Source organism: Danio rerio, chromosome 10 (genome assembly GCF_049306965.1).
Source record: "Danio rerio strain Tuebingen ecotype United States chromosome 10, GRCz12tu, whole genome shotgun sequence".
NCBI lineage: Eukaryota > Metazoa > Chordata > Actinopteri > Cypriniformes > Danionidae > Danio > Danio rerio.
This window is the reverse complement of record NC_133185.1, coordinates 29,690,001-29,710,999: the sequence shown is the minus strand read 5'-3', so window position 1 is coordinate 29,710,999 and position 20,999 is coordinate 29,690,001. Positions and strand designations below refer to the sequence as shown.

The 20,999-nt window shown below is 32.0% G+C and overlaps 3 protein-coding genes across 5 annotated transcripts in view; 2 read left to right on the top strand and 1 right to left on the bottom strand.

Moving 5' to 3' along the window:
* The window catches only part of ilk (integrin-linked kinase), a 34,279-nt gene extending 31,979 nt beyond the window's left edge, over positions 1-2,300 (top strand). The window contains 2 exon segments of the mRNA NM_200571.1: positions 407-537; positions 625-2,300. Coding sequence (NP_956865.1) covers positions 407-537; positions 625-774 — 281 coding nt within the window. The 3' untranslated portion in view covers positions 775-2,300.
* An 892-nt stretch (positions 2,301-3,192) lies between these two features.
* On the top strand, positions 3,193-17,426 carry smpd1 (sphingomyelin phosphodiesterase 1). Its single transcript, NM_001326536.1, is given in 6 exon segments — positions 3,193-3,635; positions 5,969-6,744; positions 8,043-8,214; positions 11,031-11,107; positions 11,424-11,569; positions 16,633-17,426. Coding segments are annotated over 6 exon segments (1,776 nt in total). The 5' UTR covers positions 3,193-3,422; the 3' UTR covers positions 17,025-17,426.
* A 2,509-nt stretch (positions 17,427-19,935) lies between these two features.
* The window catches only part of tpte (transmembrane phosphatase with tensin homology), a 17,821-nt gene continuing 16,757 nt past the window's right edge, over positions 19,936-20,999 (bottom strand). For 2 of the 3 annotated variants that reach the window (XM_005155259.6, XM_005155260.6), the window contains exons 18-19: positions 20,555-20,625; positions 19,936-20,470 (exon numbers count right to left, since the gene is read on the bottom strand). In XM_005155259.6, the coding sequence (XP_005155316.1) occupies positions 20,368-20,470; positions 20,555-20,625 (174 nt within the window). In that variant the 3' untranslated portion in view covers positions 19,936-20,367. 3 annotated transcript variants of the gene reach the window in all.

The window sequence follows — 20,999 nt, the reverse complement described above, 5'->3', positions numbered from 1 at the left end:
AAATGGGTGGCACCTGAAGGTATCAATTTTTTTATATTATGTATATATTTTATATATTATAATATAATGTGTATATATATAATAATTACATGATGCGGTAGATTTTATTTATTTTAATTTATTTTATTTTATTAATTTTTTTTTACTGTTCTTCATCGGTGCCATCTTATATTTGTTTTTTTTATCATTTTATATATATAAAAACTGAGTTTTGATCAGTTAACACAATAACCTCTTCTCACATTTATTTTTTAGGTTTTAATTTTTTTTAAATAAAATAATTTTTATTTAAAAATATAGTTTTATTATAATTTAAAAATATTTAATTTTAATTTTTCATTAAATTTAACATTTAATGTTTTAATCAGCCGACACATTCTTAATCTCCTTCTACCTCTGTTCTCAGCTCTGCAGAAGAAGCCAGAGGAGATTAACCGGCGCTCAGCTGACATGTGGAGCTACGCCGTGCTGCTCTGGGAGCTGGTGAGCAGAGAAGTGCCGTTTGCTGACCTCTCAAACATGGAGATCGGCATGAAGGTCAGACACATACCATCACACACACACACCTGACTTTAAAGAACTGGACCAAAATCAAACAAACCTTATCTCTTCTGTGCCCACCAGGTGGCGCTAGAGGGACTACGGCCCACCATCCCACCCGGCATCTCCCCTCACATCTGCAAACTCATGAAGATCTGCATGAACGAAGACCCTGCAAAGAGGCCCAAATTCGACATGATCGTGCCCATTCTGGAGAAGATGCAAGACAAATAACCACACTGCACAACACTGACTTCACAGTATTGCCTTAAAGAGAAAGCTCGCTCAAAAATGAACACAAACACAATATTACCTAACAGATTTAGGTAAAGAAAGAAGGTCTTTTGAAGAATGTTGGAAGCCGGCAGCCATTGACTTCCATAGTAGGGAAAAACAAATACCATGGAAGTAATTGGCTACGAATTTCCAACATTCTTCAAAATATCTTCTCTAGGTAAGTAAATGATAATTGAGGTTTTATTTTTGAGTGAACTGTCTCTTTAAATTTCACCACTCACCAAAGTGCTCTATGCCACTGTAAGTCCTCTGCTACAGAAAGAAAGAACGCTTTGTGGAAGTGCTGTTGAACATTTTTAAAAAGCCACGTTCTCACTATCCTCTATATTCTTATATGCAATCATTGAAAATGGTGCGCGTGTTTGTGTGTTCATCAGCCTTTACGTGCTCTCAGGAGCGTTTACAGAGAAACACTCCTCTCAAAACCTCTTTTCTATAGCCATTAAACAGGAAGTGGCGGCAGTGAATGTACAGTAAATATAATGTCAGCTAACCACTCCAAACATCCGCATCTTTTCGCCATTTCTGTCCACTTTGCTTTTTCAAAGGAGTCCTTTTATTAGTTGATGTGTCCGTTATTAGTATTTAAAGCATCCTGCCATTGCATTTACAGTTGCAGATTGTTCCTGATTGCAAAAGTCAGATTTATTTGCATTAAAAAATATATAAAACAGTGCAATAATGCATAAGCTAATGCCATTTTATGCCTTGTCATGTAAAAAAATTAATTAATAACCAAAATAAGAAGTGCCCAGAATATCATGATTGTATTGTCCCTTTCATAGCAAGGAGATTCATGTTATGAACACCCGTTACATTAGATTAGGTACCGTAAATGCAAAAAAATAAAGGAGACATTTACACACATCACATTAAATGTGAGAAGTCATGTGCCACATATATCATGGGTCAGTTTTCGCATCCCATAAATTGATTTAGATTCATGCATGATTTCTGTTTTGTAACTAACACGCATCCCGCTCCTCATTGTACATGTCAAGCATGTCATGTGCTGAAACGTCTGAGAGATTTTTATACTGTATACATATATATGTGTTTTTTTTTGTTTCATGGGTGGTTCGTTCTGCAGCCCATGAGCACTTTTGCTTTTCTGAACACTACATCTATTTACTTCCTTCTGCTCTCAGTGTTCCTCTTTTCAATTTGCCAGTATGCAATAGGAAACCAAGAGACGAAAACAAGCATACTTGACATGCATAATTGTATCTTTTTGTTTTAATTATTATTATTTCACAGTGTTTCTTTTTGCGTTTTGAAAAGAAGACAAACAGACTGATTTTCTAACTTATGCTCCGTTTTCTGACCCTGTGAGGTTTTTAATGAACGTTCATGTGGCTTTTCTTCAGTCTTTATTTTGGAGATTTGGGCTGTTTATATTTTATTCCTGATAACTAAAGTTTACTAAAGGAAAATAAGAACAAAATAAAAATGTTTTGGCCATGCTGAGAGTTTCAGTCGGTTCATTTGTTTAGTCATGAGATGGAAAGCAGAATTGTGAAATTCTGTCATGAAAATGGATTTTATTGTATAATGCAGAATATCAGTGTTTTGAAAAATTTTGGATGAATAAATTAAACGTAGGACTGTGAGTTTTTCATAATTTGTCTGAATGTAAAAAATTTAAATGTTTACTGTTGTACTGTAATCATTTCTATATAATTTATTATAATTAAGTTTTTCCATGTTTTAGTATAATAGGGATAAAATTATTTGATAATGTTTTTTTTTAAGTTCCCAAAAGTGTAAAAAAAGAATAATGTGTAAAATGGATAACTGCAATCTAGAAAAATAAATGGGAAATTTGACTAAATTAAATAATAACTGAATTTATGGGGGAAATTATTGTACATTAATAATACTTTCATTTAATTTTTCATTTAATTTTATTTCATTTTCATCTGCTTTTCCATGGCCGGGTCGTGGGGGGCAGCAGTCTTAGGAGAGAGTGTTTTTTTTATGTAAAACACTGCTAATGTGAATATTGTCAGCACTCTTAGAATTAAGAATTAAGTAAGTTATTAAAAATATTTAAAAAGTGTGTTATTTGAATAATCTTTGTTATTTGAAAGTTACAACTTAATGCGAGGGCTTAATTTTTTTCATCTATATATTAATTTCAGATTTATTTTAACAATCTAATAGACTATAAAAGGGCGTCACGTCATTGTCCAGTGCAGTAATGTTCTTATTTTAGAATGTCAAAAGTATTATAGCTAAAATATTAGTATAATTGTGACTCATCAAAAGTCTCTGTTGTCATTTTAATGTTTACAAAGCAGCAGAGCACGTGATTCGTCAGATGCTTTGTCAGCATGTCACGTGATCAATCAGCTGACGCTATATGTAAACTCGTCCGGTCGCCCGGGACGCGGTACAGCGTGAGGACAGACTCTTCATTATTCGCAACTGCCAATAAACAAAACGCGAAGTCACCTTGTTCTCATTGCTGTTTTATTTACACACACAGTTCACGCGTGACTCCTTATCCACAGGCTCTGTTTTCCTGTGCGGGTCGACGGGGATGTAGAGACGGGGGTCTGAAAGTACCTAAGCGCGCCGTCGAGATGAAGCGTCCGGTGTACGAGTTGACAGTTTTCTTACTCTGGACCTTGTTTTTTGGGCCTTTGTGTTTCTCCTACCCTCTTGAAGGAGGAACAGATGTGCCTCAGCTGAGGGTCGTGGAGGAGCTGGACCGGTTGAAGCTCGGTTTCGGATGGAGAAACTTGTCCTGCGTGCTGTGTAAAGCGATCTTCGCCTCTGTCGACATCGCGCTGCTGGTGAGATCTGCTACTGTACTTCCCTCCATGATGGTGCTTGGTGTTTTAAGTCTTCCTGGCGCATTTTTAATTGTTTGTGTGAGAGAGTAATAAATGCTTCTTAGTTTGTATTTTGAAAATCGAAAGTGAAGTATATAGACTGCAGTTTACAAATATAAAACCAACTTTACTGAAAATAGTTTAGTTGTGTACAGGGTCAATGCACAATTAACATTACATTAATAAACAGTACATATATGACTGACAATAAACATTTGATACAATAGACATTACTGCAATGTTGCAAGAATGGTTGTTTTTTTGTCTTCAGACATTTGAAAGAGTGTAAAAAAGTCACATCTACAAATAGAAATAGCATAATAACACAAAATACACTATCATATATAAAATAGTGAACACTATAAACACAAGTAAGAATCAAGGGGAACAAGAAAGGAGTATAAAACAACAATGGCAGATGGAGAGGATATCATAGTCAAGAACAAACAGCACAAGTGGATCTACTGTCAATAGTACAGTACTAATGTTGACACTGATAAGTTATCAATAACCAATTTTTCACATAAAACTAAAAAGTATGTAATCTTCTAATTGTTGGTGGGATGAAGTTCCATAACATTCTTTTATAATGTTTATATTTACTCTAAAGTGTTCCAGAATTAGCCAAGAATGGCTGTTTTTCTTCTTCAGACCCTTAACAGAATGTTATAAAGTCACACCTGCAAATAGAAACAGCATAAATACACTGCCACATATGTAAAATATACAAACACAAATAATAAACCAGAGAAACAAAAAAGGAGAATAAAACAACAACAATAGGACAACATAGACAAAACAATCAGTAGGTCTACTGTCAAGAGTACAGTACTAATGTTGACATTGCTGAGTTGTCATTGTCAATAACCAATTTTTCACATGAAACTGAAAAGAAGGAAATGTATGTAATCTTCTGATTGTTGGTGGGATGGTGTTCCATAATATTCTTTATAGTGTGCATGTTTATATGTGTTCTGTATAGATGTAGAAACTAATTAAACTTTTTTCTTTTAATGTACATTTTGATTTATAGATATACCATGACGTATAGTTTTTTAAAATGTATTTACTGTAGATATGCGTTTTATATATGTTGTATTATGATGTAATACATTTTATATATTCATGTTGTGCCATCTTGATTTTGATATACATTTGAAGTTTCTAGCTAGTTATTTTACATTCTTTGTATTGCATGTACAATTTGTATTTACTTTATTGTAGATAAACCAACTATGATTTCAAACAGCCATGCAAATACTACAGTACAAATATGTATATCTATTTTATCCCATTATAATTGTGTGCTGCTGTTGTTACATTTACTAAATATAATTTACATGTATATCCATTTATATTATTTATTTATACATTTTATATCTGTTTTAAATGCATAAACTAAAACACCTAATGACTGAAACTAAACATATAAAAACCAGCCATCACACATCCTCTTCTAGCCGATCTGACTCATGATGTCCCAAACACCTCCAAGCCACAAACACCAGCACAAACGACTTGTTAAACTGCTGCTATCAAAAGCAAAACATTTAACAAGTTCATTTTCTCATGCTCTTAAAGAGACAGTTCACCCCCCAAAAAAGTTCATTTCTGTCATCAGAACTTCACGTCTTGCTCCAAACATGTTTGAATTGATTTATTCTGTCAAACACAAAAGAAAGATGTTATGAAGAAAGCTAAAAACCTGTAACCATCGACTCGTATAGTATTTATTTTTCCTACTATGAAGTCAATGGTTACCGGTTTTCTACTTTCTTCAAAATTTATTATTTTGTGTAAAACAGAAAAAAAGAAACTATTAAATGTTTGAGGGTGAGTAAAATGTAGTTTTTTTTTATTTTGGGTGAACTATCTCTTGAAATAAGTTAAAAATAAGAAATAATATGTTGAAATAAGACCTTTTTTTGGTGCTAACTGTTATTAAACCATCCAAAATCATTTAAAAAGTGCTCAGGGGTACCTTAAATAGTGTGTCTGGGTTCTTTGGGCAGGGGATTTATCTGAAAAAAGAGCAAAAATCAGTCCAAGGCACTCGAAAAATGTGAAAATATTAAAACGCTTTCATTGACATGGCTATTGCTTAAAACTACACTTACACATTTCGGCAAACACTTGCCTTCATCAGGGTAACAGTGATGAGGTGTGTCTGGAGTTTTTTTTGTATACTATGGTTTCATGACTCATTAGAATATCTAAACCTTACTGAAATAATATATTAAACACAAGGTCACAAGGTCAACTTATTAAACTGTGTCTGTGTCGTCTGTTTCCAGAGTGACTCAAACATGGAGCGAGTGTCTCGAGCTTTAGGAGAGGTGTGTGTCCGTCTTCACCTGGCCAATCCGGATGTGTGTCGTGACATCACCGCACTCTTCCGTGCTGATGTCATCCGAGCCCTCCAGGAGTCTTTTCTCTGGCCTACAGAGGCCTGTGCTGTCTTGGTTGGACCTTCGTGTGGCCATTTCGACATTTACGCCCCCTGGAACGTTTCCTTACCACAAATCCCCAAACCGCCAGTCAAGCCGCCTTCTCCACCCAAACCAGGCTCTCCACGCAGCAGGATCCTGTTCCTCACAGACATCCATTGGGACGCAGAGTACACTGAGGGCAGCCTTGCGGAGTGTAACAAGCCTCTGTGTTGCCGAAATGACTCTGGAAGAGCCAGTTGGAGGCACGCTGGGGCAGGATATTGGGGGACGTATAGCAAGTGTGACCTGCCTTTGCGCACGGTGGAGAATCTCCTGGAGAATGTGGCTAAATCAGGCCCGTGGGATTGGGTTTATTGGACAGGGGATATTCCTGCGCATAATGTGTGGTCTCAAACGCGGAACCAGCAGCTGAATGAGCTGGTCACCATCAGCAGACTCATACACAAACACTTGGGGCGAAATGTTACAGTGTATCCAGCGGTGGGAAATCACGAGAGCACGCCGGTCAATAGTTTTCCTCCTCCGTTTGTGCATGGAAATCATTCGTCCCGTTGGCTTTATGAGACCATGGCGAAGGAGTGGGCACCCTGGCTGCCTGAGGAAGCCCTGGAGACCATACGGTAAAGCTGTAAATAGAATAGAATAGAATATTAACACTAGTGATAATAATAGTAATAACAATAGTACTAATAATAATATTAATAATAATAATAACACTAGTAGTAATAATAATAATAATAATAATAATAATAATAATAACACAATAATAGTAATAATAATAATAATAATAATAATAATAATAGCACAAGTAATAATAATAATAAAAACACCAGTAATAAACATGATAATAATAATAACACTAGTAATAATAATAATATTAATAATAATAATAAAAACAACAACACTAATAATGATAATGATAATAACAACACTAATTATACTATTATTGATGTTATTATTATTTAACTAATAAATTGTTAATATTTACATTAAATTAATTATTATATATTGAAGTATCATATTTGTTATTATGATATATCATTATTGTTTCTCTGTAATCAGTAATTTTGTCTGCATGCAGATTTCTCTGCATCTCTGATGTTAAAATACAATTAAATGTACTTGTTTTTCTGCGTAAAAATGAAATGTGTATTTACAACACAGCAAGAAAATTGAATATCAATAATAAAGATTTTTGAATTAATTATTTGTTAATTAATTATTATTAACAGTTATCATTTTATTATAAATAATTGTAAAAAAAATCATGTGAAATCATTTGAAAAATTTAGATGTAGTATATTATTATTATTGTTGTTGTTTTGTTGTTGTTAACATTATTATTAGTTTTAGAACTTTTGTTTACTACTAATATTTCTGTATTTACAAGTTTATTTTATACAACTTATTTGCTTGTTTGTCTGCCCAAATTGTTTTATTGTATTGATTTATATTTGTATTATTTACTAATCGTTTTGCCACAAAGAGTAGCTGATGTAGCTACAAGGTGTTAAATGATATGACGGTTTGTTATTTTAATTTATTATTAATTTATTATTATTAATATTATTATTATAACAGTTTAAGAAATTTTGTTTTTTTTACTAATTTCTATATTTACAATGTACTTATTATTATTGCAGTTCAGGAAATTATTTTCTTTAATACAAATTTTCTTTTTTATATTTAATAATAATAACAAAAATATTAATTCTTATGACCATTATTATTATTATCATCATCATTATTATTATTTAATTATTTATTTATTTTTTATACTATTGATAATGATGGTATAGTTTTGTTTTGATATAGTTATGTATTAATTTTTGTGATAATACCTGCCGGATCTAAATAATTAATGCCAATATTATGATTGATTAGTTTAATTATCATTTGTGTAATGTGTGTTTTGCAGCCGTGGTGGTTTCTACAGCGTGGAGGTTGAGCCTGGATTGAGGCTTGTGTCTCTGAACATGAACTTTTGCTCCAGAGAAAACTACTGGCTGATGGTGAACTCCACTGACCCAGCAGATCAGCTACAGTGGCTCATACAAATCCTGCAGGAGTCCGAGAACAAGGGAGAGAAGGTGAGAAATCAGAGATGCATCATCAGAAAACAGAGAAATGTGATCAATAAGCCATGGTGTATTGCAGCAGTAGTGTTGGTGTTTGTGGGTTGGAGGGGTTTAAAGGGTTGGAGCCGGTAAAGCAGATGTGTGACTCTTGGTTGTTGCATGTTCAGCTTTTCAGTTTGACTCTTGCAGTTTTGTTTTTGCACTTCTGTTGCTATTTTGATAGTATGCATCACATGCTAATGTCATGCTGGAGTTTCCCTACAGCTTCTACCACTGAATGAGGAACCACATTCCATGTTTTTTCCCTCCACAAACATCAAGGATTTTTTTGTGGTTTATTTTATATTTTTGATTTAAAATTAAGATTTAAGGTTAATTGTTTTTTTTTTTTTTTGCATTTAGTTTTTTTTAGGCGTTTAGCATTTAGTTTAGTTTTTTGTCGCACATTGTAGCACAAACACATTTTTTAATTCATATTTTTATTAGCATTATTTTGTGTTTTTAGTTTTTGTAGGTTTTTTTGTTTGTTTGTTTTTTTTTCTCTTTGTAAATTTAGTTTGTTGTTTTATTTATTTTTGTAGCACTTTTGATTTGTTTACATTTTATTTTATTATTCAATTAAATATTTGGATTTGCTGCGTTTTTACTTGTTTAATGTGTGGCTTAATTGTAGTGTTTTTCTGTGGTTTAAATATATATTGTATTGTATGTTGTATTTTTATTTAAATTAAAATTTTTGCATTATTTTTTATTTCAAACATTTTTTTGTTTTACATGTTTATTTAGATTTTTTTCTGTGGTTTAATTTTTTTTTTTCGATATATATTTTTATGTATATTTTGTTGGTTTTGTTTGCGATGCATTTTCTTTTTGTTTTTGCATCATTATTATTATTATTATTCAATTTACAGTTTTTTTTCCAATTGTTTACACACATTTTCTGTAAGCAGGTCTCATATTGTCAGAACTCTACACACAAATCACAAAACACACACACAATAGGCAAAACCCTTCAATTCTCCTGCAAAATGAAGCTCTACGTTCAAAACAATATGATTTCTTCTCAAAATGGTCTTCTGTTTTCAAATGACACACACAAACCATCACATGAATAGACAATTATAAGATCAGTTGAACACTGATGTGCTGAATGTAAAACACTATGACCACTTCTCCATTTATCATAATGACTTACTGTCAGCATTTTTCGTTCAGTGTTACACTTACTACAGGCAGTAAATAGGCCTACAGAAGTCTGTTGTAAAATATTTCAGAGTATTGTTTTTATACAAAACACACAAATACCAAATATATTTTACTGTATTTTCCCACAAAAACAGTGTACACAGTGTTCATCCCAACCAACACAAAGTTGCAGATAACATGGTCTACATATGCCATCAACAGAAGTATGTACAGAATACAGTCATAGTAAAAAAAAAATTATATATATATATATAAACAGCTATACTGCATCCTCTTTTCTGTTTTGGACTGGCCAAGCAGCGGGGAAAATGTCACCTTGCATGGCTAATCCAGCCATGAAAAGCATCAACTGCTATAGCTTGGAGAAAGGGTACACGTGTGTGTGGATTTCGGTCATACACTTTCCATCTCCAGGCAGAAAAACAATTCCTCAATTGGTTTGAGGAATGGAGAATATGGAGGGAGATAAACAACTAAAAATTGTGGGTGGGAAGTGAACCAGTTATGAACCAGATGAGCTCTGATTTCTAAATTGCAATTCTGTGTGACAGGTGTTTACTCATGTGATGAGTTGGTATGGAAAGTAGGGCAAATGACTTTACAATTGTGAATGACAGTGTGTTCCTTGTGAAAACAAAAGATTGTGTGCTTGAAAATTGTGCAAAATGCAGAGAATTGTGTGTAGCGTTTTGAAAAAAGTGTGTTGTAAACCTGCAATTTGAGTGTAAAGCAGGAATTGTGCTTGTAGTTTAGCAGAACTGGTTCAGGGGGTTGGTGCATGTTGTAGAAATTGTGTCTGTAGTACAAGTAATTGTGTGTAAACAGCTAAGAAAAACTGTAACTTTGATTTGCAGTTTTTGATTTTTTTATTATTATTTATATGTAGCTTATTTTATTATTTTTTGTGGTTTGAGTTTAATTAATTTATGTTGTATTTTTGTTTGAATTTAAATTTTATTATTTATTTATTTTTTTATTAGCATTTTTTGTTACTTGATTATTTAAATTTTTTTCTGTTTTTTTTTTGTAAAAAATTGTTTTTAGTTTTGTTATTTCTTTGCAGCACTTTTTTGATTTTGTTTACATTTTGATTTTATCATTATATTTGTTTTTAGTTTGATTTGCATTTTTTGGTAGATTTTTTGTATGTCATTGTTTTATATTTGTCTTTTGTCAATTTCGCTTGTTGTTTTATTTTTGTGGTTTGTTTCATTTTGTGGTTTATGCTGCTATTTTTGTTTACAATACTTTTTTAATTTGTTTGGTTTTATTTTATTTGTATTTTTTGTATATAGGGCTTTGTTTTGTTTGGGTGTTTTGTTTCAGTTTTTTATTTTTATTGTTTTTTTTCTGTCCTTTATTTTTATAGGTTTGTTTTGCTATTTGCAGTTTTTGTTTTACCTGTACATTTTCTGTTTTTAAATGAGCATTTTTTTTCTTATTTTCTTCTTTTTTTTTTGTAATTTTTGTTTGTGGTTTTATTTACTTTTATCGTTTTTGCATTTTTGTTTTTAGTTTATTTTTGTTCATTTTGCTTTTAATTTTAGTCTGTTTTTTTTTCCCATTTGGGTTTTGTCTAAGCTGTCTCTGTCTGCCTGTCTGTGTGTCTGTCTGTGTCTCAGGTCCACATCATTGGTCACATTCCTCCCGGTTTCTGTCTGAGCAGTTGGAGTTGGAATTACTATCATATAGTCAACAGGTCAGTCAGTCAGTCAGTCAGTTTTCTATCAGCTCTTTATATCATGCTGTTAAGTTAACTTTCATCTCTTAAACCCATAGCTGTGTCAACAAAAATGCGTGACTGCACTCTTAAAGCATTATAAACAGTCTTTTATCACCAGAAGGGTCATATAGTTTTTTTTTTTTAAATGGGTCATGTTTACTGTAACTGCTTGTTTTTGAGATTGTCCCGTTCATTTACCGTATGTACTGGTAAGGGTATATAATGCACTGGTTAATGGTTCACTTGTGTTTTGTTCTCTTTATTTCTTTTATCGTTGTGTTTTGTTTCGCAGGTATGAAAGCACTATAACCGGTCAGTTTTTTGGACACACACACACGGATGAGTTTCAGATGTTTTATGATGAAGAAACATTGACCCGTCCACTGAGTGTGGCTTTCATTGCTCCGAGTGTCACTACTTTTGTCAACCTCAACCCAGGTGCTCACTCAAGAAATAACACTTATATATACACGTGTTTGTTTTAGTCTAAATCTTATTTTATTTTAATTGCTAATTTAACTGCTAATATTTTAACTAATTTTATATTATTTCTTTTTTTTTTAATTAAATGTAGTTGTAGTAATATTGTTTGCTTAATTTGGTCATTAATTATATGTTTTGTCAGTTATATAGTTTTTAGCATTTAGGTATATAGATTTTTTTTCATTGTTTGTTTTATTTATTTATTTATTTATTTATTTATTTATTTATTTTATTTTTTTATTAGTCGTCGGTTATTTCGATACATCAGCACATACAAATACAGACTCAGTCATACAGTGGGAAAGTAAAAAAATTATAAAAGGGGGAAAAATATACAAATAAGTAAACATGGTAATGCAGTCAGGCTAGGAGTAATATATATATATATATATATATATATATATATATATATATATATATATATATATATATATATATATATATATATATATATATATATATTACTCCTAGCCTGACTGCATTACCATGTTTACGTATGCATGTTTACGCATTACCATGTGTATGTATGTGTATATATATATATATATATATATATATATATATATATATATGTATGTATGTATGTATGTATGTATGTATGTATATATGTATGTATATATATATATATATATATATATATATATATATATATACATATATATATATATATATATACATATATACATATATATATATACATATATACATATATATATACATACATACATACATACATACATACATACATACATACATACATACATACATACATACATACATACATACATACATACATACATACATATGCATATATACACATACATACACCCCTACATACATGCATATACACCAGAGAGTACAAAATCAGAAGAGATTATTGATGTAATGCCAAAAAGGTGTCTATAGCTGCCAGAAGTCATCTGACTTTTGATGTATATCATAAGTGAGTTTTTCAAGTGGAAATAACGCACATACTTGAGACAACCACATTTTAAAGGATTAAGGCACTTTAGGAGATGACTACAATAAAAGTATACATTTCTTTGCCAGATAGACCAAAATTAAGAACAGGTGTTTGGTGTCAGGGTCCAACACATTCTCAACTCCATCATACAACAAATACAATTCTAGAGAAAAACTGAATTTTATCTGAAAGAGTCCTTGTAGAAAATGATGTATTTTCTCCCAAATAGAGATGATTTTGTCACAATACCAGAAACAGTGAAGGAATGTTCCTTTGCCTTTTTTTGCAGTTAAAACAAAGAGCAGAGGAGTTTCTATAAATCTTTTTCAGACGCAAGGGTGTAAGATAAACTCTGTTCTTGAATTTATAATTGAGCTCATGAACACCCAATGAAGTACATTTAGAATACAAGTTGTTACATATTTCAGACCAACCTGTATCTTCAATTTCGTGACCCAAATCTTTTTCCCCCACACACTTCAAACTCTCAAAGAAAGAAGTACATGAGTTAGACAGAACTTTATGTATTTTGGATATATTAGCCCTTTGGCAAAATTGTTTGTTACAATTTGCTCTATGGGTACAAGTTCAAATCTCAGTTTACCCTTATCGGACAAAGATTTAATGAAGTGACGCAGCTGAAGGTATTTTAAAAAATTGGATTGTGGTATATCATATTGACATGAAATTTCTTGGAAAGATTTAAGTGTACTGTCTGTGAAGAGGCACGAATCCCTGATTTGGACCAATTTGAAAAAAACAATAATTTGGAAAGATATTGGGAAATCAGGGTTAAAAGCAATAGGTGAAAATAAAGTGATATTAGCTGGAACTTTAAAATGCTTTTTAATGTCTCTCCATGTTCGAAGAGTATTTGAAATAATGAAATTAGTTGAAACACATTCAAGTTTTTTAACATTTATAATAAAAGGCAGGGACTTTATTGGGAGAGGAGCACAGGCTTTTGCCTCCATGTTAAGCCATCTAGAGTCAGTTCTTTCATTGTACCAGCTGACCATATGCTTCGCTTGTGCCGACCAAAAGTAAAGGCGTAGGTTTGGCAAGGAGGCACCTCCCCTATCTTTTGATTCATTCATATGTTAAGGCTAATTCTGGGCATTTTGTGGTTCTAGATAAATTTAGAAAGGTGCTTGTTAATGTCCTTAAAAACAGCATTGGGTGAGTGACAAGGAAGGGATTGGAATAAATATCCGCTTGTTAAGTGGTATACTGTTTCCGGGTCCAAGCCACCATTCATTTGAGTGGAGAAATCATTCGTTTATGATCACGTTTTATTCCTATCACACATTAAAGTTAATTTTATATAAAATCGTAATGTACACAACAATCTCTGGGCTTGCTGCAAAACAAATACCAAAAATTTAATAATTTATAAAAAAAATGTATCACTTTCTGGTCATTGGATATTAGGCATGTACATTTATACTGCGATCGTGATTTTCGAAAGCATTAAATCGCTTTGTAAACGTTTATTATTACCATTTCATGAGTCTCCCCATTCAGTTGAATAGAGCGCTTGGACCCGGAAGCCGCTTCGCATGACGTCACACTTAACAAGCGGATAAAAATTTAGGGAGAATATTCATTCTGATTACATTAATCCTACCCAAAAAAGAAATAAGAAGTGTCCTCCAAATGTTAAGGTCTTTTTTAATAACTTCAAAAAGAGGGGCATAGTTATTTTTTTTAAATAAGTCCTTTAGTATTGGTGTTATAAATATGTCAAGATATTTAAAACCTACAGAAGTTATCCTAAAGGGTGAAAGGGATGAAAGATCGTTTAGATTAGGAATATGGAAAGAGAGCGCTATAGACTTAGACAGGTTAATTTTATATCCGGATAAACTGCTATAATCTGAAAGACATTTTAGTGTAGCTGGGATTGACCTTTCTGGTTCAGAAATGTACAGCAACACGTCGTCTGCAAATAAAGAAATCCGATGTTCTTCGTCTCCTACTGTTATTCCAAAAAGATGTTGACATTGTCTTATAGATTCAGCTAGTGGCTCAATCACAAGGGCAAAGAGCAGGGGAGAAAGGGGACACCCCTGTCTTGTACCTCTTTCTATGTCAAAGAGTTTTGAGTTCAAGCCATTCGTGATCACAGTAACCTGAGGGTTGGTATAAAGCAATTTTATCATATCGATGAATTTAGGGCCTAAATTAATTTTCTTAAGAGTAGCAAAAAGAAAGTCCCATTCGACTCTGACGAAGGCTTTTTCAGCGTCAAGAGAACATTATTTGTTTTAAAAGATTTTAGTTTATTTTACTAGGTGATTACATTTCAGTTTTGTTTTTTACTTATATATTAGTATTTTCTTTTTACATTTAGGGATTTTTTTTTCTTGCATGTTAGCATGCATTTTTTTGTTTAGCATTGGTTATTGTTTTAGCATCAAGTAAGAATGTTAGCTTATATTTAGTAAATTATTTTAATGTAGCTTATTTGAATGTTTATTTTAGAATTTACTTAATTGATATATTTTTAAGTTTTATTATTTTCTTTATCCTTAGTGAATTTAACCTTTTCTTATACATTGTTTTTCAGTTCAGTTTATTATGATTGCATTTGTTTTTATTTGTTTTATCTTGTGTTATTTTCTATTTGTTTCAAAATTTGCTTCTTTTTAAATACCTTTTTGGAAGTTTTGTTCATTTGGTGGTTTGTTTGTTTGTTATATATATTTTTTAGCATTTATGGTTGCTGTTTTTTATTGCTCTTTATTGAAATAGTTTTTTAATGATTTTAGTTTATTATTTTTGAATATATTTAGTTTTGTTTTTTTACTTATTTAGTATTTACATAGTACTTGAGCATTTTTTTAGCATTTTAAATTGGTGTTAACTGGATGCATTTTGTGTCAAAGCAACAACAAATGTGTTAATTGTAGCCTATAGCCCACGAAAGATGGATGTTGTGCTAACTGTTTTAAGAGTTTAGGAAACTTGTTAAATGTATTGAAAAAACTGTCATAGCCATTGTAAAAAAAAACTGTAATGTAGCTTATTTTATTATTCATTTATTAATATACCTTACTTATAATTCTAATGTTTTTTTTTAAATGTACTTAATTTATATATTTTGATGTTTTATTATTTTCTTTATCCTTTATAAAAACATTTTTAAGGAGTTTAGTTTATTTTTTAAATAAGTCTCGTTTTGTTTTTTTTACTTGTTTAGCATTTGATATATTTAGCATGCAAAATTTGTTTAGCATTTGCTTATTTTTTTTAGCATCAAGAAAGCTTTTATTTAGTAAATTAATTGAATATAGCTTTGAAAGTGTATTGTAGAATTTATTTAATTTATATATTATGATGTTTTATTGTTTTCTTTATCCTTAGTGAATTTAACCTATTTTGACTTTGTTTTTATTTGTTTTAGCTTATGTGTTATTCTGCTTGATTTTATTTAACTTTTTCTTCTTCTTTTTTTCTTTATTTAAACACATTTTTGGTAATAATATTTATTTTGTTAACTTTTTTTTTTGATTGTTTGTTTGGTTTTTTTTAGTTTTTAGCCTTTAGGAATATCAGTTTTCTTATGCTTTTTATTGATCTTTTTTTTTAGAATTAAGGATTTAGTTTGTTATCTTAGAAGACATTTTGTTTTGTTTTTAACTTACTTATTTACTATTTGTTTAGCATTAGGTACATTTATGTAGCATCATGTAATAATGTTTTCATATTTTAAGTAAATTCGATCTTTTTATTTAATATTTGAATGTTTATTGAAGAATTTATTTAGTTTATATATTTTCATGTTTTATTTTCACCCGTAGTTAATTTTACCATTTAGTTTTTCTTTCATTTGTTAAACATTGATTTTCAGTTTAGTTTATGTTAGCATTTGTTTTATTGTTTTATTTTAAGTGTTTTGTTTGGTTTTAAGCATTGGTGACATTAAAATTATTATTAAAAAAAGATCTTTGCTTACAACATGATATACATTAAACCTCTCAATAAACTTGACTGTTAAAAAAGTTCCTCATTGAAAGAAAGAAAAATACAAACTTGTTTTCTTCATGCTCAGGATACCGTGTGTATTACGTGGACGGAAACTACCCTGACAGCAGCCGAATGGTTCTAGATCACGAGACGTTTATTCTTAACCTGACTCTGGCCAACAACCGGCCCTTAAAACCAGACCCGAGGCCATCCTGGACACTTCTCTATCGAGCATCCGAAGCCTACGGTCTGTCCACACTCTTCCCTTCAGACATGGAGGCTCTGATCAAACACATGGTGAATGACGATCGCATTTTCCAGCAATTCTGGTACCTCTTTCACAAAGGCCACGTATCCAAACCCTGCACAGACACATGCAAAACCTCCATCATCTGCTTCCTGCACAGCGGCCGCTATGACCTGCTGACTCAATGCAGCCCGCTACATGGAGACACACCCAAGAAGAGCATGTGCTGAGGAGAATGGAGAAATCTAAGCTCATGTTTTACAGTAAGCCTCCATTAGTTAAGGTTAGTAATGTATTTCATTACATGAATTCAGAAGGTACAGCATCAACCAGCAGTCATTTCAACAACTAACATTAACAAAGATGAATAAAACCGGTAATGAATGTATTATTCATTGTTAATGTTAGTAAATTAATAGATTAAATCAATGTTTCTCAACCACGCTCTTGGAGGGCCACCAACACTACATATTTTGTATGTCTTCTTTGTCTGTCAAACCCATTTCAGGTCTTTCAGTCTCTGCTTATGATCTGAATCAGGAGTGTTTAGTTAAGGGGACATGGAAAATGTGCAGAGCTGGTGGTCCTTCAGGAACGTGCTTGAGAACTAAATAATAGTAAATTAAAGGGCTAGTTCACCAAAACATAAAGCTTCTGTCATCATTTACTCACTGCACTAACCACAAACCTGTTTGAGATTATTTCACTAGTTGAACACATGTATTTGACAAATGTTGAAAACCTGCAAACATCGACTTCATAGTATTTGTTTATTATATTATGGAAGTCAGTGCAGTTTGAACATTCTTCAAAATATATTCTTTTGTGTTCAACAGAAAAAGGAAAGCCTTAATAGTTTGGAACCACTTGAGAGAGAGGAAATGTGTATTTATTTTGTTGAACTATCCCTTTAACACGGGTGTCAAAGCCAGTTCATGGAGGGCCGCAGCACTGTAGAGTTTAGTTCCAACCCTGCTTCAACACACTTACCTGTAGGTTTCAAACAAGCCTGAAGGACTTGATTAGTTTGATCAGGTGTGTTTAATTAGAATTGGTACTAAACTGTGCAGAGCTCCGGCCCTCTAGGAACTGGATTTGACACCTGTGCTTTAACTAATGGACCTTATTGTACGGTGTCACAATGATTGATTCTTTAAGCACTTTGTTCTGTTTGTTACATTTTATTTTCTGTGATCAAATCAACCGTTAGCTGACTCACTATGCATGTCGTTGGTATTTAAAGCCGTTGGTATTTGGTTAAAGGGATGGTTTACTTAAAAATGAAAGTTTAGTGATGATTTAGTCTCCATCACGTCATATAAGGTGGTGACTTTTTCCATCAATAGGATATTAATGAAGATTTTTTTGTTGTTGAAATTTTGGTTCTTGGTGATTCATCAAATGTAAGTCAGCAGTTTGAGGCTCAAAATAATATTCAAGCAAAAAAATGAGCTCAGATGATACGCATGAAGCAAAATGATCAAGAAAATTATCCTTATTTATAACATCATGTTATTAAGTTCACAGCTTCATCAAACTGTTTTGAGTATTCAATGTAAAATCATTTTGGCTTGCCTGGATGTTTTTTCGAATGTTAAAAGTGGTTGCATTCGCAGATTTTTGCATTTTCTGAATCACCAGACCACAGTTTTATCAAATAAATCATACCTTAACAATTTGTATTTTTTGGGTGAACTGTCACTTTAAAGTGGGACTTAAAAGGTCCACGGTTTGTGTCATTTAGAGTGCTGAACCAAAGACAAGCTTTATCTGATTGGAAATGAGCTCATGGTTGAATTATGCGCTGTGTTTCTGCCTCAGAACAACCACAGTTCCTCCATCTTCAGGCTTCATTTATTGTCAATGCTGTGGTTGTGTGTTTTCGTCACTCATGAGCTGATCGTTGTCTGTTCATCTCTTCCTGCATTGAGCTACAGTTTGCACACTGGAGTCCGAGTCAACTAATTGTACAATGTGGACTTGAAAATCAAGTCATTGCACTGTTTGTTTTAATTTAAAAAAAAAAAGTTCTCAAAGATTCTATGATCGTCTGATTTACTCTGAATTGTCACACTTGCTGAAAATGATTTGCTAATTATTGTGGATCTTAATGAATGTTAAAATCATGAAATATGATAGGTTGTAATTATTGAATAAAGAAATATTTTGCAAGTTTGATCATTATTTTAAATGTTTGTGTGTTTCCACATGGAATTTAACAATAGTAATGATTATTCTATAACATTTATTTAGATTTCTTTTAGTTTACTCATTTCAGTTAGCTAGCAGTTTGGTTTCTAAAATATTTTGCTAAGTGATTAAAAAAAGTTATTACTTCTGTTAAGCAGTAATACAGCAATTCATAGCCAAAGATCAAAACATAAAGACATTTACAGTATTGTGAAAGTTACTTTCAATGAACATGCAGAACTCCTGCGGAAATCCTACAAGGAACATACAGAAATGATACTTTTCCTTCTATAGCTTTTGGTCTTCCTGTGTTTTTTTCCTTTGCGCAACTACATTTTCGATCAAAATTGTTACATTACTCATGTACAGAGTAAAGGATTACTAAAAAATTAGTTCAGTAATACCTTACACTGCATTACTTACTCTACCACTGTATATTTATAATGTTACTTTAGAACTAATTTTGAACTTTGTAAATTACACATATATAAAAAGCACAATACGCTTCCATTCAGGTTTATTTGTAAAGCACTTTTACAATGTAGATTTTGCCAAAGCAGCTTAACATGGAAGTTCTAGTAGATTGAAACTGTTTCAGTCCAGTTTTCAGAGTTGAAGTTCAGTTAGATTTGGTTCAGTTTGGAATTTTGGCAGTGAAAATTCCATCTTAATGTAATATTTATCAACTAAATACAGTCCTTAGTAAGCGTTGTAATAATGCAGCTCTGATAAAAATGTATTTCTCTGTTTAAATCATTAGAGAAAGAGAACATATTGAGGGAAACCTGCACTTTAGCAGCACAAAATGACAAACTCCCAGCTTAACAAGTTTTTGTTTAGTTTTAGTTGTTTAGGGTCAAATCTTGTTCTCAAATGTTTGGACTTACTAATGAACATTAATTGCCATCATATGAAAAATGCAAAACAAAAAGAACCACAGTACAAACTCTATTAAGTATTCCTTTTTCTTTTCAAACACAAAAAGACAACCATCAAAATACAACTGGATGAAAACAAAAGTACAAAACGTCTCGCTCAGATCTTATAGCTGTGGGTTTACATGGAGTGTTTACTTTGGCTTCAGTTTATAGCTTAAAGGGATAGTTTACACAAACACATATACTTTTTTTTATTTATTTTAGCCATCTGCCATCATTTATTCTTCCTCCACTTGTTAAACTAGATTTCTTCCTTCTGTTTGACAGTGTTTTTGGAAAAAAAGCCATTGGCATTTTTTGTTCCTATATGTTTTTTTTAAACATTCTTCAGACTATCTCATATTGTGCTCAACAAAAGATAGAAAGTTTATTACCTATAATAAGACAATGAGGAAATTGTTGTGTGAACTATCCCTTTAAGTAGGTTAGACCTTAAATAGGTAACTCAAGGCTCAGTGAAAGACAGCGTCACTCCAAAGTCTTCCTTGTAAATGTCCCAGGTCTTGGGTTTGTGAGGATTGTCCAGTTCTTCCCTCGACAGAAAAAGTCTGTCACACAAAACATTGTAAGTGAGTAAATGAGTCATGGAGAGAGAGAGAAAAAAACATTACAAACGAATGTCAAAAACACACCTGTAGTTCTCCACAAATGAGGTGTTGAACCAGAAATAGAAGGGACAGTCCTCATAACCCTTCGGCAGACCCTGAACACAGAGAAACAGAAGTTAAATCAACATCATCAATAACTGCATCACCATCATCCTGATTTAATATGCATATTAAAGTTCTGCATTACAAATGACAGAGGGATTAGTAGGGCCAGACAGAATCTGCAGACATTTTTTGCTATTTCAGTTCCGTTACATCATTCCTTCATAAGCCCATTTCAGTCAGATAATTCCTGCTTTCAGATCCACTAAAATGGCAGGTGACAGTCAAATCAAGCAGATCTGTGCTGTCTGAAGAAAATGTGGACACCCATCTTTCTGAAAATAAAAAATACCTAAAAATAGTTAAAACTAAATTGTTCTTTTATTTTTTATTTGTTTACCTTCTACAATATAATATTTATTTTTTT